General features: G+C 30.2%; 1 protein-coding gene across 8 annotated transcripts in view; it reads right to left on the bottom strand.

The window, feature by feature from the left end:
• The window catches only part of LOC129906529 (guanine nucleotide exchange factor DBS), a 208407-nt gene that overhangs the window by 104789 nt on the left and 87153 nt on the right, over nucleotides 1-16465 (bottom strand). For all 8 annotated transcript variants that reach the window (XR_008770822.1, XR_008770823.1, XM_055982312.1 and 5 more), the window contains exons 2-8: nucleotides 6633-7040; nucleotides 6454-6568; nucleotides 2614-2704; nucleotides 2475-2549; nucleotides 2256-2411; nucleotides 2038-2187; nucleotides 1859-1971 (exon numbers count right to left, since the gene is read on the bottom strand). Coding sequence is in view for 6 of the 8 variants with exons in the window: in XM_055982312.1 (XP_055838287.1) it covers nucleotides 1859-1971; nucleotides 2038-2187; nucleotides 2256-2411; nucleotides 2475-2549; nucleotides 2614-2704; nucleotides 6454-6568; nucleotides 6633-7040 (1108 nt within the window). In the remaining 2 variants the exon portion in view is untranslated. The remainder of the gene's footprint in view (nucleotides 1-1858; nucleotides 1972-2037; nucleotides 2188-2255; nucleotides 2412-2474; nucleotides 2550-2613; nucleotides 2705-6453; nucleotides 6569-6632; nucleotides 7041-16465) is intronic.

Here is a 16465-nt window from a genome sequence, read left to right as displayed (position 1 = left end):
TTATAAAACACTTCATGCACAAAACAACATCAAGGAAATTAAAAAAAAAAGAAGAATATTCAACTAAAATTGAACAAAATAAACTTAACCACATGCAATAACCGCCAACACTTTAACGAAACATTTTATTTAACACGGACATCTACATGGATTTAATTTAATTTTGTTTAGTTTTTTTTTTTTTTTTTTTCTTTTAATTTAAGGGTAAAATATTTTGTTGGACAAATTTTGATCAATTTTTTTTTTACAAAACCAGTGCAGAGCTATATTTAAGAATTTTAAATGTTTGAGATGACAAAAAATTGTTGGATTTTGTTTTAATGAACCTGGTCCTTAAAAATATTTTTTTTTTTCGCTTAAATTCCAATTAAGTACATGCTTGGGTAATACACATTAATAGCTTTTTACTGTTTTTTTTAATGGGTTTAGCTAATTTATGAATATTTTTGAAATCAAGCACATCTCCTTGAAAATTATGTTTATAAACGATATTTGCTTAGATGTGTAGAAGAAATTGGTGTTCAAAAAAAGATTGTAATCAAGCAATTTGTATGTTTATTCTCATTTAAATTCTAACAAATTTCTCTACATACCTAAGAACTTTTTATTTTATTTCTGACTTCTAAAACAACTTGATTTTTGTAAGTCATTATTTCTATACTGCAGGGTCTTGAAAACTTTGATAACTTCAAATAGGGAAGAAAAAAAAAGTGACTCTAGAAGGCAACAAAATCGTATCAACTGCCAAAAAATCTAAAAAAAAATTTAAACCTGAAATTTGGGCATAATTATTCTTACCGGTCATTTTCTGAGCAATAGATTTTTCAAGAAAAAATTGTGCAAAGCAAGAAAACATTTTGAATTGAAATTGAAACTTAAATTTTCGAGTTTTTAGCTATCGTAACTTATTAACGTTTGAAAATCTCTTTTAAAATTCGTTTATTTCATTAAAATACACATCCAAAAAAAAAACCTAATAAAGATTTTTTTTTCCGATTCCTGTAAAATTTAATGTCGCTTATAAACTTTCTTGCATTTTGCAATTATTTAAAGATCGAATTTTATGCTCTTAATTGAATTCAAGTTTTTTTTTACAATTTGCAATGCATAATGTATTAGGTAGTTTACTATTTTTAGTATAAATTTATTAAATAACACTGACCAACACACAAAGATTTTCCAAAGATTTTCGGAAAACCGTAATTCTCAAAGGATTTTTTTAAAGAGACTGGTAATGTTTCATTGTTTGTATTTTTGTCACTATGGCGTATGTGTAACTTTTTTCTCACTTGAGAGAGAATAGCCAAAGAGCATTAATATAAACAATAAACAAAAGATTTAGTATGAAATCATCTACTCCAAATGCAGAAGCCAGTGACCTAGGTAAGTAGGTACCTATAATTTTTATCGTTTTATTTCTTGTAGCCTCCCAATTAAATTTTGTTCATACTTTGTTTTAAGTCGAAAACGTTTTATAAAGTTATTTTTATTAGAAAGAACCATATTGCTGAGAAGTTAATATTTTCTGCTTAATAATGAATATGGTGTGCATTAAATTTAAGCATGAGTGTATTTCTATTTCTATCCCTGTAATATTCAGCTTCTTAATATTTGTGCGTATCGCTTCAAATTTTTATATGAACAAAGTTATGTTTTTTAAAGGTCATACATTTTCATAATTGCCAACAGTTTTTTTCATTAACAATTTTTTGTCATCACTACATTAAATATTTTTTTTTATTTATATCAAAATAGAAAAGATAGGCAAAGAAACCAAACCCAATGCCCGAGACATAATAGAAAGCTAATCTTCTACTTAAAACAAAATTTAAGAAAAACAAAAACCAAAATAAATTACCGCTCAATGGAGCTGACGTTCCCGGTTCTTTCAGAAAATTCTTTAATTTCATCGTTGGATTTGATATTATTTAAAAGACTTTCACCATGTTTCGCAGCAGCTAGTATTTCTTCCTGAAAAAAAAATTAAATCAATCCAAATTGTATTTATTTTCTTTGAAAAGTATTTATTTTTCAAACCTTTAACCGATCATAATCAGCTCCTTGATCATCTAACAATTTTTGAGTAGCTTCAACAGAATTTGGAAATTCTGTATCATGAATAACTTGAATGAAAATATCCAATTCATTTGATACTTGATGTGTTAGACTTGAGAATTTTTCCAAAGACTATAATTTTGTAAATATTAAAAGTTAGTTTCATTCAATGTTTTTCGAAATAATTTCGTTTAACAAACAATTCTTTGTTGAATCCATTCATGATGTGAATAGACTAAGGTTCCACCCATATCAACTGTTAATTGTGATGTATCCAGATACTCATGGAGATCGGTTAGAGCGGAGCATATGACTAAACGAAAACGATATTCATCTTTGGAGAACTTTGTACTGACCTGAGGAGTTAAAAAAAGTAGTTTTAGATGGATTTAAATAAGAGATAACTAAATCTGACTTACTTCTGATATTGCTTTTTGGAACAGACCAGCTGGTCGCAAAACATAGACCACATGAACGATTCCAGGGAAATAGATCTGCAATACAAAGTTAAAAGTTTTTGAATAAATATGAATAGATAGAATTTTAGTTTGCATTTACTGATATTTTATGTAAAACTGCTTTTACTGATGTCCATTTGTCTTTTCGCCTATCAATTATTAGGTGATATCCAAGATCGGCATCTTGCATACTGAAAATACAATTATAAACAATGTAAATGAAAAAAAACTTATCTTCTACTTCTATTACTATCTACAATTAATTTTTGTTGGAAAATAACAATAAACATAAAAAATATTTTTATTGCTATGAGCAATTCAAGGGTAAACGAAGGACCAGAAGAAATTTCAGTTTTGGTGAAAAAAGTTATGGATTTTCGCTTAAGCGACGAAAAGATACCTCGGGCATTGGAAAATGGAATTTAATTTGCATGTTGGTTCTGGACCCACTAATTTCTTTCAAATTTAATGACTGTGTAACAAATGAAGACGAAGTAATCAACTATTTTACAATGCCTCTGCACAATTTGCAAAACAATTGAGATTATACCTGTTGCCATTATAACTTGAAAATTGCAACAAATTTACTCTAAGGAGGTTTTATGTTTTGATTAATAAAGTTCAAAAATTTTCCAGGCCGTTTTTTACAATTTGTTACTAAATTGAGGGTTCCCCGAAATGTGAAAATATCTAAAAAAAAAAATTAGAGCTTCTAGAAAAGAAACAATATGAATTTGGGTCTTGAAAATTTTGATATATGTACATATGTAAATCTTTCTGAAAAATTCTATTACAATTTCTATTACAATTACTATAAAATAGAATCCCAACTAAAGTTTGCAATTTTTACCAATTTTTAATAAACATTTACCAAACTTTTAAATGTGCAATGTATTTAAGCAACTTGAGCAAGACGTTATCCATAAAAATAATACTAGTCGACAGATTTATTCTATCACGTCTAGTTTTTGAGCTTTACTTATCACTATTTTTACTATTAGGTCTCAAAAACTTATTTTAAATGATATTCTTTTTTATAATAAACCCAAAATATATATTTTTCAGTAATATGTTATTTTTTTCTAAAACAAATCAGAAGATTGTTTCAAAAACCCATTGACTATGCTCACCACTTAGTTTTATAATTAGATAAAAAAGAGTAATATATGGGATTTATTGCAACGAAAAACTTCTTTAGAGCCAGAAAACTCTTTATCAAGAGTTAACAAGTGTTTGCGAACTTAACTCCTAAATCGATATTCACCTAGCCAAACGTTTCATCAAGTTTTAAGTCAAAATAAACGCTTAAACGTGGTGGACCTAATGTCGCATACGTTACGCAACATACATATGTATCTAATTTATGGTAACTTTATTTGTTAAATTGCGACTTGTGGACGCTTCATTACATAGAAAGGATAATATAAAATTATTTCTAAGTGTTCAAATCGATCTAAAAACTGTTACGACACTTAAAATCTATTTCAAACACCAATAACCATGCCAAAATGTCATATACGTTACAATAGAAAGCTCCAAGAATGGACATAAACTTATCATGAAATGGTTATTCCAAGATTTTCTATTGGAGTGCAATCTGTTAAACTACATAATCTTGAAAAAAATCTCATGGTTTCGTTTCGAAAATGAGATCTTATGAATCGGTTATTTCAAAAACTAAGTGGTTTTTGTCACATTTTTTTTTTCAAAAATGATTTTTTTTGCTGAAAATGGTTTCTTTGGGGTAGATACGTATTTGGGGTATATACCAGATTTGTTAAATTAATAGCTTATTTCAAAAACAATTTAAGTCCAAAACTTAATAGATCTTTGCATGCATTATTTTATGGCGGGTGAAGTTATATCTGACTGATTTCAAAATTTGATTGTTTCAACAATATTCAAATCTTCATTTTTAACAATATTTCAGAAATATGAATTATTACAAATAGACCCGATTTTTTTTAGTTGAAATGTGAGAAAAGGTTGGTGAACTGGTCCAGATGATAGAATATGATAATGGATCTTAAATATAATGAAACATGCAAAATAAATACATTTGACAAATAAATAAATAATTTTCATTAATAAGCGAATAATACGAAATACGTTTAGTTAAAAACGAATCATATTCTTTGCAAAAACAACTTAAGTCTAAAACAGTTTTTCGGACTTTTTTCGTTATTATTTCTAATAAACTGTGAAGGTTATCTTACATTTTAGATTCGATTGCTTGAGCATGAAAAAGTTTTTATTGGTTCTTGAAAAATTCAAATTGTTGGACTAAAGTGCTTTTGTCATGAAAACCAAATTTTACTTTTCTGGTAGTTTTTGGTGATCTGGGGTTTTGAAAAAACTTGCTTTTGGATATTTAAAAAAATGTTTTTTCTGTCATTTTTTATCATACATACATATCGATTTTCTGAAAAATAATAAAAAGTGCCCATTACACTGGTCTGCAAGGAAATCCTCCTTTAAATAAAACTAAACTAAACTTTTCTAAAGGATTTTTGTATGCCGATTCTGAATCCGAAGTCAGAATTGACCCAGTACGTCACGTTTTTTTAGATATTCCCGTTAGAAAATCTCAAAAACCCATTTTTTTGTTGTTTTTGAAGAAATATTTTGGCATAATGTAATCTTATTCAATTAAAATTGCAATTTATGAAAGAACTTATTTTTTTCTTTCAAATTCAGTTTCAATCTTCTCAATATCTCTTTTCTTCTCCGAGATATCTTAATTTAAGTAAGTTTACTAGGTTTGGCATATCTTACCATAAAGAAACTGATCTCTAAAAATTAATATATATTTCTCCCTAAAACAAAAGTATACTTTTCTAATGGATTTTAGTGTGCTGATTTTGAATCCGAACTCAAAAAATTTCGGTCAGCTCTGGTTTCTGAGATATAGTAGTTTTTTTTTGAGATTTTCTAAAAAAAAAAACTTGATTTTGTGATACTTTAATGCGAATATCTCAAAATCCTGACGTGATAGAATTTTTTTGACATCGGATTCTAACTCAGCACATCAAAAACTATAAGAAAAGTGCACCTTTGTTTCTAGGAGAAACAAATCTGAAGCTTTACAGGGCAGTTTATCGAATGGTTTATTACAATTAAGATATTTCTTTAAAGGAAAATAGTATATAAAATTACAAAACACGTACAAATTTTGTTTAAAGCATTTTATTATGGTTTTCTTAACATATTTGACTTTTCAAATATATTGGGAGTTGATATTTCACATTTTCCTTAATTAAGGTGTTTTTTTTTCATGTAGGATTTACTAAAAAGTGAAGGATTTCGATATTTCTGATTTTTTTGTCAATCAGTATATTAAAATATTAGTAAACATTAATGTAAAAGGATATATTGTGTCAATCGATAGGTCATATTATGAGGAATAAGTTCTTTAAATTTGAGTTCAATGCGACAAATAGTTTTAATTTTATACAAGTTCAAATGAATCTAAAAGGGTGATTTTTAAGAAACTACCAACATTTTAAAAAAATCATTTTTACAAAAACGGTACCTGATAGAATTTTTTTGAAACCAGATTTAGATTCAGGAAAGTCTAATCTTTCATAATATCAAAAAATTATTTGAAGGAGAAAAAAAAGTTAAATTTTGCAGACCAGTGTTATCATCAATTTTTTTTGTTAATTAAACTTTTTAGTCTTTGTTGAGTGGAATTTTCGTCAAAAATAATGTACCGTGTTCTTGAAGCATGTAAAAATTTCCAATTAAAACCTAAACCCTAAAGTTATATTAGTAGGTCTCATGATTTCCAAGATATTAATTTTCTTAAATCTTTGATTTTGACAAAATCGAATAATATCGACGGCTTTTTTCAATACTGATTAATTTCATAAATGTATCATGATTTTACAAATCAACTTAAAAAGTAGATTTAGATAATTCCCAATTATTGAAAACTTACGATGGCACTGAAGTTAAGTATAAAATTAATTTTTGGTAATCAGCTTCTTCTAGCACGTGAAAATTATTATTGTCAGGAAATATTATAAGTGGGCAGCCTTCACTAGATCTTCCACCTAAAATAAAACAAAAAAAAAATATTTATTCAAATCTCATTTATTTATAACAAAAAAATCTAACCTGTGATAATTGCATGTTGCGGATGTAATAAATCAGCAACATCACCAATATTTAAAGGACTTTCACCTCCTCCATTAACTGATGTACTCATTACAACAGCTGGTGGATTTATTTGTTCTAAAAATGAACTTATACTATCTGATGGATGATGATGTTGTGTAGATTGTTGATTAATATTTTGATGTTGTTGTTGTTGTAAATGCAATTGTGATTGTCCAGAACCGTTGCTTATTATCGATGTTTGAAGTTGGCTTATTGATGAATTTTGTAATGTTGCATCAGTTTGATGTAAAACTGTTTGTATCGAGGCTGTACTATTGACAGAAGATTGTGATTGTAAAACATGTTGGCGGGAGGCACTCATAACCATTGCCTTGGATTCGGCAAGTGCAAATTCAACATCATTGTCTGTAAGAAAAAATAATAGGAGAAAAGATTAAATACTGAACATGTGTCTAAACAATTTGTTTGGAAAGTTAAGGCGAAAATTATGATCCTAATACTAAGCAGACACTTTCACAAAGCTTCTGTTTATTTTTCTCTCATTTCGAAGATAAGACCAATTTTCAAAAAAGCAAACAACCAGAATAAATTCCCATCAAATCTACTTATCTTCCTGAGTAAATATTCATTCCCAAGTAATATCTATCAGCTTAAATGGCTTTATTTTGCTTTAATGTCAACCTGCTTACACATTATTACAAAGATTGATACATTAATTTGCAGAAGTCGACCGACCTGGTGCTCTGCTTTTTCGTGTATAATGAATTCTAATAAAACCAAAGTCACACACAAATCCACAACATGAATTAACCCCCAATTTCAGAAAATTCATTCGTCATAACACAAACTAATGGCATTTTCGACACCACGTGCTCTGCCCCCAAAAAGCTTCGCACAGAGATATACGCATTCATTTTGGTATTTATTTATATTGCTTTCCTTTCTTCGTTGCTTGATGAAGAAATGTAAACACTCAGCTCACTCCAAGTGTTTGTTTTTATGAATTTACCCTATTTTACCTCAATATGAGTGATCAGGGTGACCATCTGTTCCTTTTTTCGACACTGTTTTTGTGTTTTTTTTTTTTTAATATGAAAATAAAAATAAACCTGAAGTCTAAAAAACAATAACAGAATCATTGGAAAGAAGTCAACAATCCCAAAAAGAATCTAAAACCGATTCTGTAGGGCCCAATTATATTCGAACAAACTATTACAGGTGAAATAGTACAAAAAGTTTAATAAAAAAAAAACAAAATTGTTGTCCTCATGACTCTTGGGAAAAAGTTTGCTCTTGGTAGGGATGGGAAAAACCGCCCAGTTTCGTTTTTTTTGCTTCGGTCAACCTGTTTTTTTCGGTTTTTTTGTCCTCCCGGTTTAAACCGAAAAACCGAAAAAAACGTCGAACAAAAAAAGACCCGACGAGACAAATAACTGAATACCTGTACAACTTTCATTCCCTCTCTCAACTAACCCTATATGTAATTATAAATTTCCATTCATATTCAGCTTTAAAAATTCCTCGGAACTCTTACTAAGAGTGAGTTAAGAACTCTTATAACAAAATCAAACTAAAAAAAGCTTTTCTTTGAAAAATTCTTTTTTTTGCTTGCAAAGCAAAAAAAACGAAAACCGATTTTTATAAAAACCGGTTTTTTGGTCCGGTGTAAAACAGGCGGGTTTAACCGAAAGGAAAAAACCGAAAAAAACGAAAACCGGTTTTTTTACTAACAACTGCCATCCCTAGCTCTTGGAATAAGAACCAAGGATCAATGGAGTCTATACAAAAAAATTGGGTGGAAGCGTTTTTTTTCGCAGAAAAGAGGGAGGGGGTGAGGGTCAACAAAACACCCTCACGAAATTTAATAAAAATTTTGCTTTGCCATAAAAATTACGAATAAAATAAGTTTATAAATTTTTTTCATGTAAAAGGTTGTTTTTTTGAGGTGTACCTAGAGAAAATGTTGGTTTTTGTGAAAAACTAAGTTGTAATAATAGTACCGTATTGAAATTTAGCAATTATGTTACTTTTGAGATAAAAAACAAAATCCTAAAGTGTTTAAAAGAATATCATGGTTGAAAGGGTGTTTTTTTCATTGCTAAAAAGATTTGATGAAATTTAGTAAAAACGTTTCAATTGAGATAGAAAGTAAGAAAAAAGTGTTTTCATAAAATAATTTTGGGTGAAAGGGTGTTTTTTCCAAAAAGACAGTAAATTCTGAAAAAGGTCCTACACATTTTTGTTTTGTTTTTGTTTTGATGACAAATTGAACTTTTGTATTTAAATCTGTAGACGTAGACGTTACAGATGAATCATTGAGGTTTTGAGGGTCATTTGCTGAATCGAAACTTAAATAAATTATGTTGAACATAAACTCTTATTCGCTACTTTTTCCTCTGCGTAAACTGTCATAAGGATTTATGTAGAACTTAAATGCTTAAGTTTAGATTTAGAAAACAGATTAAGTTTCGATTCAGCAAACGGATCTGAGACTTCTTACAAAATTTACTGTCTCTTCAAAAAAAAAAAAACACCCTTTCACCTAAAATTATTTTATGAAAATTTTGTATTCTTACTTTCTAGAGTATTTTCTAGAAACATATTTTTCATGACTCAGGCTTTGGAGCTTAAAAATTTTTGTTGATCGACTACAATTTTAATAAGTTGAACAAATTACACAGGAAAAGATAAAGACAGAGGGTATGGTCACCTTATTCAAAAAGGGAGTTTCCGACCCATTTATGGATTTCATAACATCTCATTATAAAACATTGCACCCTACCCGTTTTATTATTACATATATTAAAATCTATGGGGGAAAAAACTATTTTGCTAAACAAGCTGCAGTAAAATTATAATATAATGTATGGAAAGAGTCGTTTTTGTTCTTGAATTGTAAAAAAAAAAAAAAAAACATTTCCACCTTATTTGTATACGGATATGTTTGTTTGCTTTGATTTTGTAAAGCCTTATCTTTTCTGAATAAAAAGGAGAAGGTGTGAAATGCTTTAAAACAAGTTGCAAGCAAAATTGCAAATTGAATAGATGATGAGAGTTCAGGAAAGTAAACAAAAGGACTTTAGATTTTTGTAGAAGTTTAAACAAAGGTTAATTTGAATAAATATTCTTGCAATCAACGTCAGTTAATATTGACTCTTCCCTTTTTTTATATTTCATATTAGTAAGGAATAGTTGTCTGTTATAAAATGATTCTGACTATGGCTGGCACAAGTTCGTTACTCCCCAACAAAATTTCCGAATTTCCTATTTGAATTTAAAGAAATTTGATTATAAAGTTTTTGCGACCTTAATTTCTTATCGCTGTGAGAAAATAATATGTCTTAAACTGATTTGAACTTTTAATTGTGTTGCCGCCAGTTCAAATACATCATAATTAATAAAATGAAAAATTTACTTATGACTTTTCTGACATTTAATCAATCTCATTAAGACTCATTATATTCAAAAGGTTCGTGTTTGTGAACTATTAGGAGGCATGCAGTATTTTTTGTGTGAATAATTAACCAATTATTTTTTTGTGATTTATTTCGTAGACTAGGAACCAGATTGAGTATGAGAAAACTAAAGTCTGAAGTTTGTAATGTACCTGAGGTTATTCCTTGTTGGAAAAAAAAATAGAAAATGAGAATAAGAAAGTAAAAATCTTCAAATATAACAAAAAATTAATAATATTTTTTTTAAATTTGTTAACATTTTAACTAGGCATTTTAAATATTGATTCTATCAATCGGTCAACAAAAAATAGTTTGTTACTGACATTTGACATATAACTTTTTATATAATTCTAAATTCAGGAAGCAAATGCTAAGAGAATATTAAATATAACCTTAATTTATGTATGTGTTAGAACAGTAGATTTTCATTGATATGCATTTAAGTCGTTAAAAATTTGCTCAAATAATTATATTTATAGTCGAACAAGTCTTAAAAAAATCATGAATTTAAGTGATTAACGTCGTAACACAACAAATGTGCGTTGATAGTCACTGTGGCGTATACGTGTTTTTTTTTTTAAGTGATTTTTGTAAGAATTGTTAAAGAAAGGATTTTAGTTGGATTTGTAATTTTTTACTCGCAATATACATATGTGAATTTATGTAGATGCCACATTATATGTGTTTATGAAGTCATGTATATTAGGGTGGGTCAAAAAAATCGAAATTCTTTTTTTTTTATTTGGTACTCCGAAAAATCGATTGCTAGACACCTCTAGAATATACACACCAAATATGAGCTCTCTATATTAATGGGAAGGTCCTCCGCTTCGCAATTTTCCATTTTTACATCAAGCTTCTACTAAAAAAACTCATTGGTGTGAAACCTGGATTTTTGTATATGTTGGGTGTTTTTCTTACAGTTATTATGTTGTAGAATCAAGATGTGAAAGCATTTCTTTCAAAAAAAATTTCTAGATTTAGAAATTTGTATTCAAAGTTGAAAAATTATGAAAACTGATGTAAATATGAGTATTTTTTAAATGGTATAAAATCAGTTAAATTTTGACTTTTCAAAAAAATTTTTTTTGTAAATATATTAAAAATAAACTGTTTAACAATATCAGTTACAAGTTTAGCGGAAAAAAATTTGTTTCGATTTTTCATTTTAAGAATACTTATAATTTTCCGGAATTTTGAGTTCAAAGATTGTTTTAACTACTTCCTCTGTTTCCCTTTGTGGGCGGACTCATATCATATGAAAGTGTTGAATCTCAGCAACATTTGGCACCAAAAATCTCATCGTAGTTCGTCCTAATAAACTTTTTAGAGCAATTTGAAGCTAAGCAAATGTGAAAAAACGTATTTTCTAAAAAAGCAGATTGTAATAAAAAATGGAAAGATTTTTTTAAAAATCATGTGTTTTAATATGTATTTTTATCCGATGAATTCAAATCTAACGTTAGTTTGAAAATACCTACATATAAAAAAAAATATCGAAAAATACATAAAAAATGGACGGTTTTTAACGTTTTGTGCAATTTATTTAAAATTTTCTGGGGTACGAATATTAGATTCACAGCCGTTTCCTGAAACTTAAGCATTTATGTTCTAAATAAACTCTTATGTGGCAGTTTACGCAGAGGAAAAAGTAGAGAATAGGAGCTTATGTGCAACTTAAATTATTTAAGTTTCGTTTCAGGAAATGGCCCTCAGAGCACAAAAAACTAATATAAAGATATGACTAAAAAATGGCTATTGAGTTGTACCCTTGGTACTATTTACCAGCAAGCGTGCATAAGATTCTTATGCACGGCAAGGATATAATAGAATCATGCTCACTTCCCATCGGTTCCTTATCGGAAGAAGCTCAGGAGAGCAGGAACAAAGATTATCGGATGTATCGATCGAATAATAGCAGGAAAACATCGCGAATTGCTACAAATGAAGATGTCATGCACATGTTTTTGATTTCATCTGATCCTTTGATATCGTATTTACGCCCTGAACCAAAATCCAAAAACCGATGTTGATGTAATGACGACTTTTTCCAGTCAGTACAAAAACTTAGATATATTCCAAAAGGCCCTTTTGAGGGCCACAAATATTCAATAAGAGATACTTAAAGATTTCAATTCAATAAAAAAGGGAATACCATTTATTTTTTTTTTTTTTTCAGATATTCCAACAAGCAACAAATTAACAAATAAATTTCAAAATAAATTTGAATAATTTTCAACACTATTGTGTTTACCTTTTTTAAAGTTGGATTTATGAAAAAAAAAACATAATTAGGGTTCAAACCTATTTTCTCTTTTTGGTAGGCGTGGCAGTGGGCGGTAATTTCTGGAGTTGGTTCCCCTTGCTTTTAATAATCTTGCCTGAAAATTTCATTTAAATCGGTTCAGTGGTTAAGATTTAATTGAGTTTTTTCCAGTTCCCCATACAACGTGAATAACGGTTTCTATTAGAACTATTTTCCTTCTTTCAAGACTTGTTTAAATCTATTCGATATCTTTTTTATTTCCCGAGATATCTTAAAATGTAGTTAGTGGGTTCGGCTTCATATATCATAAAGGAGATAATGACGGTATAATTTATATGGTAGATATACCATGCCAAACAACTCAAGATATCTCAGGCAGTAAAAAAGATATCGAAAAGATTTAAACAGGTCTTGAAAGAAGGAAATCAGTTATTATATAAACCGTTAGTAAATATGTTCAGACAATTTGACTTATATTAAAGAATAAGGTCCGAAATAGTAAAAAAAAAAACTTGTTTTGCATTTTCTAACGTTAATATTTCAAAAACAGGAGCTGATTAATTTTTTATGACTTCGAGTTCAAAACATCGAAAACCTTCAGAAAAGTATATTTTGGTTACTGCAAGTCACGTTGTCTTCGTTAAATTTCATACAAAAGTACTAGTTTTCAACTTTTTTCAACTTAAATAGCCATTTTTCACTTTAGTGGGCGGGGCAGTGGGCGGAAATTACTGGTGTTGATGTATCTTCATATTTCCTATCATTCCTGAAAATTTCATCAAAAACGGTCCAGTAGTTTAGATTTAACGGAGTTTTTTCCACTCTCCCATACAAGGTTCCCCACTGTGCGTCGGTCTGTGCGTCTGTGCGTCCATCTGTACATCGAGCTAGGGCCTAAACGGATGGATGGATTTGCTTGAAACTTGGTACAGATGATTTTTACGTAACTCCCTAGACCCGTTTTTTTTTTTTTTTTTTTTAATATCTCCATTTTAACGCATACCTCCCATATAACGTTTTCGAGGTATTGCAAATTTCTCGAAAACGGCTCTAACGATTTCGATCAAATTTGGTGTGCGGAATACTCTTATTGATTCCAACAAAACTGCGTTTTTAGTTTTTCTCAAAAAATGCGGAGAACGGAAATATGGCGTTGTCGTTTTTCAAAAATTGACATATTTTTTAAGTTCATATATTTCATCAAAGCATTAGTTAATTTTATTCAAAATTTAGAGACATAATTTTGAAGTGTCAAAAATAAAAAAAAAAATTTTTTTAAGTTTTTGAAAATAATTTTTTTTAAGTTTTTGAAAAAAAAAATTTTAATTTAAATTTTTTTAACTTGCAATTTTTTTTTTGATTTTTTTTTCTCGACACTAAGGAAAATCTTAAATTTCCAATAGCTATTTAAGATAACGATACTTTGAACTACAAGAGCAAGTACGTGCGACCCCAGTCGTGCATTTTATTTATTTTATAAAACTAATGTTTAAGTTTTTCAAAACAGCTTTACTCCTTCCTTACTTTTATTCAATCTCATTCTACAAAAGAATTTAAAAAAAAAAATTAAATTTTTAGTCTTACTTAGAAACAAACAAATATTTGATTTAAATTTAAAACTTGTTTTGTGAGGGGAAATGAAAAAATTAGCTTTGATAACTTAAATTTTACTTTGGAGCAATGGAAGTATTTGGTAGGAAAAACTGCCTCACGATAAGCAAATCGGCGAATTTTTAGCAAGTTATTTTTTAGTTCTGATATGTAAATACAATATTTGCCAAGCTTAGAAATCTTATCAGTGTCAGCCCTTGAGTCTTAATTTAGGCGCTTTGTTAAATAACAAAAAAATATTATTCGCTTAACCTCACAACTGGCTGTTTAGAATTTTTCCAGTAATTATTTATTTATTTTGCAAAAATGTGCATCGAAAGTGTATTTAAGTTCTCATCTTATATTCTTAACTGCTGTATATGAACTTTGAACCTTTTTTTTTATATAAATCACGAACAACTTCATCGTGAATTTACAAGCCTTTGTTTTCTAATTGCTTTGTTTATTTTTTTTGAAGTTATACTTCTTATGGGAGGGTGGGTATGAAAATTTACTTTTTGACAAGAATGTCAAAGGGATTATGACGCGATCACCCTGGGTAGCAGGGCTGTCGTTTTACCTTTGGAGTAGGCAGTACTTGAGTATTTAAAAATGCAGTACGCCGCAGTACGACAAACATAAAACACACAACACGTTGCAAGTAACATGTTTCATGTGGCAAGTTGCATGTGGCAAGTTGTATGTGGCAAGTTGCATGTGGCAAGTTGCGTGTGGCAAGTTGTATGTGGCAAGTTGCCTGTGGCAAGTTGCCTGTGGCAAGTTGCCTGTGGCAAGTTGCATGTGGCAAGTTGCATGTGGCAAGTTACATGTGGCAAGTTGCATGTGGCAAGTTGCATGTGGTAATTTACATGTGGCAAGTTGCCAGGGTTGCAAAAAGCTCACATTTCAGCTCAGCTCACAGCTCAGCTCAAATTTGAGCTAGGTACCATAGCTTAGCTCATTTGAGCTGAGCTGAAAGTGAGTGCCCCAACTTCCAACGCCTTTATCTCGGAATTTTGAAGAAAATGAAAATAAAATTTTTGATGCCAACACGTAGCGGGGACTCAAACCTACATTTGGGTACAACTCCCATCCCTGTAGGTCCACGCGTTCTCAAACCGGGAGAACTTAAAAGTAAAAAAAAAATAGGCACGATTCTGAAAAAATAGGCATGATGTGGCGGTTTAACATGGAAGGCGATTTTTTAAAAATCTGACAATGTGCAAAGCGTAGGCCCATGACACAAGCTATCATTTGGCATCACTCCCAAAAATTGCTCTCAAGCCGTTTAGCTTCCAGGAGCGTTCAAAGATTCGGGGATTTTTCGAAAAAAAATTTTACCCCAACTTTCAAACGCGATTTTCTCGGAATTTTGAAAAAAATCGAAAAACCGGACTATACCACTATCGGGTAGCTGAGAATTTAACCTTTCATATGGCACCACTCCCCTGTCTCTAGATCAAAGCGTTCCAACGCCTATATCGCGGAATTTTGAAGAAAATGAAAATAAAATTTTTGATGCCAAAAGGTAGCGGGGACTCAAACCTACATTTGGGTACAACTCCCATCCCTGTAGGTATACGCGTTCTCAAACCGGGAGAACTTAAAAGTAAAAAAAAAATAGGCACGATTCTGAAAAAATAGGCATGATGTGGCGGTTTAACATGGAAGGCGATTTTTTAAAAATCTGAAAGTGTGCAAAGCGTAGGCCCATGACAAAAGCTATCATTTGGCATCACTCCCAAAAATTGCTCTCAAGCCGTTTAGCTTCCAGGAGCGTTCAAAGATTCGGGGATTTTTCGAAAAAAAATTTTACCCCAACTTTCAAACGCGATTTTCTCGGAATTTTGAAAAAAATCGAAAAACCGGACTATACCACTATCGGGTAGCTGAGAATTTAACCTTTCATATGGCACCACTCCCCTGTCTCTAGATCAAAGCGTTCCAACGCCTATATCACGGAATTTTGAAGAAAATGAAAATAAAATTTTTGATGCCAAAAGGTAGCGGGGACTCAAACCTACATTTGGGTACAACTCCCATCCCTGTAGGTATACGCGTTCTCAAACCGGGAGAACTTAAAAGTAAAAAAAAAATAGGCACGATTCTGAAAAAATAGGCATGATGTGGCGGTTTAACATGGAAGGCGATTTTTTAAAAATCTGAAAGTGTGCAAAGCGTAGGCCCATGACAAAAGCTATCATTTGGCATCACTCCCAAAAATTGCTCTCATGCCGTTAAGCTTCCAGGAGCGTTCAAAGATTCGGGGATTTTTCGAAAAAAAATTTTACCCCAACTTTCAAACGCGATTTTCTCGGAATTTTGAAAAAAATCGAAAAACCGGACTATACCACTATCGGGTAGCTGAGAATATAAGCTTTCATATGGCACCACTCCCTTGTCTCTAGATCAAAGCGTTCCAACGCCTATATCGCGGAATTTTGAAGAAAATGAAAATAAAATTTTTGATGCCAAAAGGTAGCGGGGACTCAAACCTACATTTGGGTACAACTCCCATC

The sequence above is a fragment of the Episyrphus balteatus genome, chromosome 1 (genome assembly GCF_945859705.1).
Source record: "Episyrphus balteatus chromosome 1, idEpiBalt1.1, whole genome shotgun sequence".
Classification (NCBI taxonomy): Eukaryota; Metazoa; Arthropoda; class Insecta; order Diptera; family Syrphidae; genus Episyrphus; species Episyrphus balteatus.
This window is presented reverse-complemented; position numbering and strand designations above follow the sequence as displayed.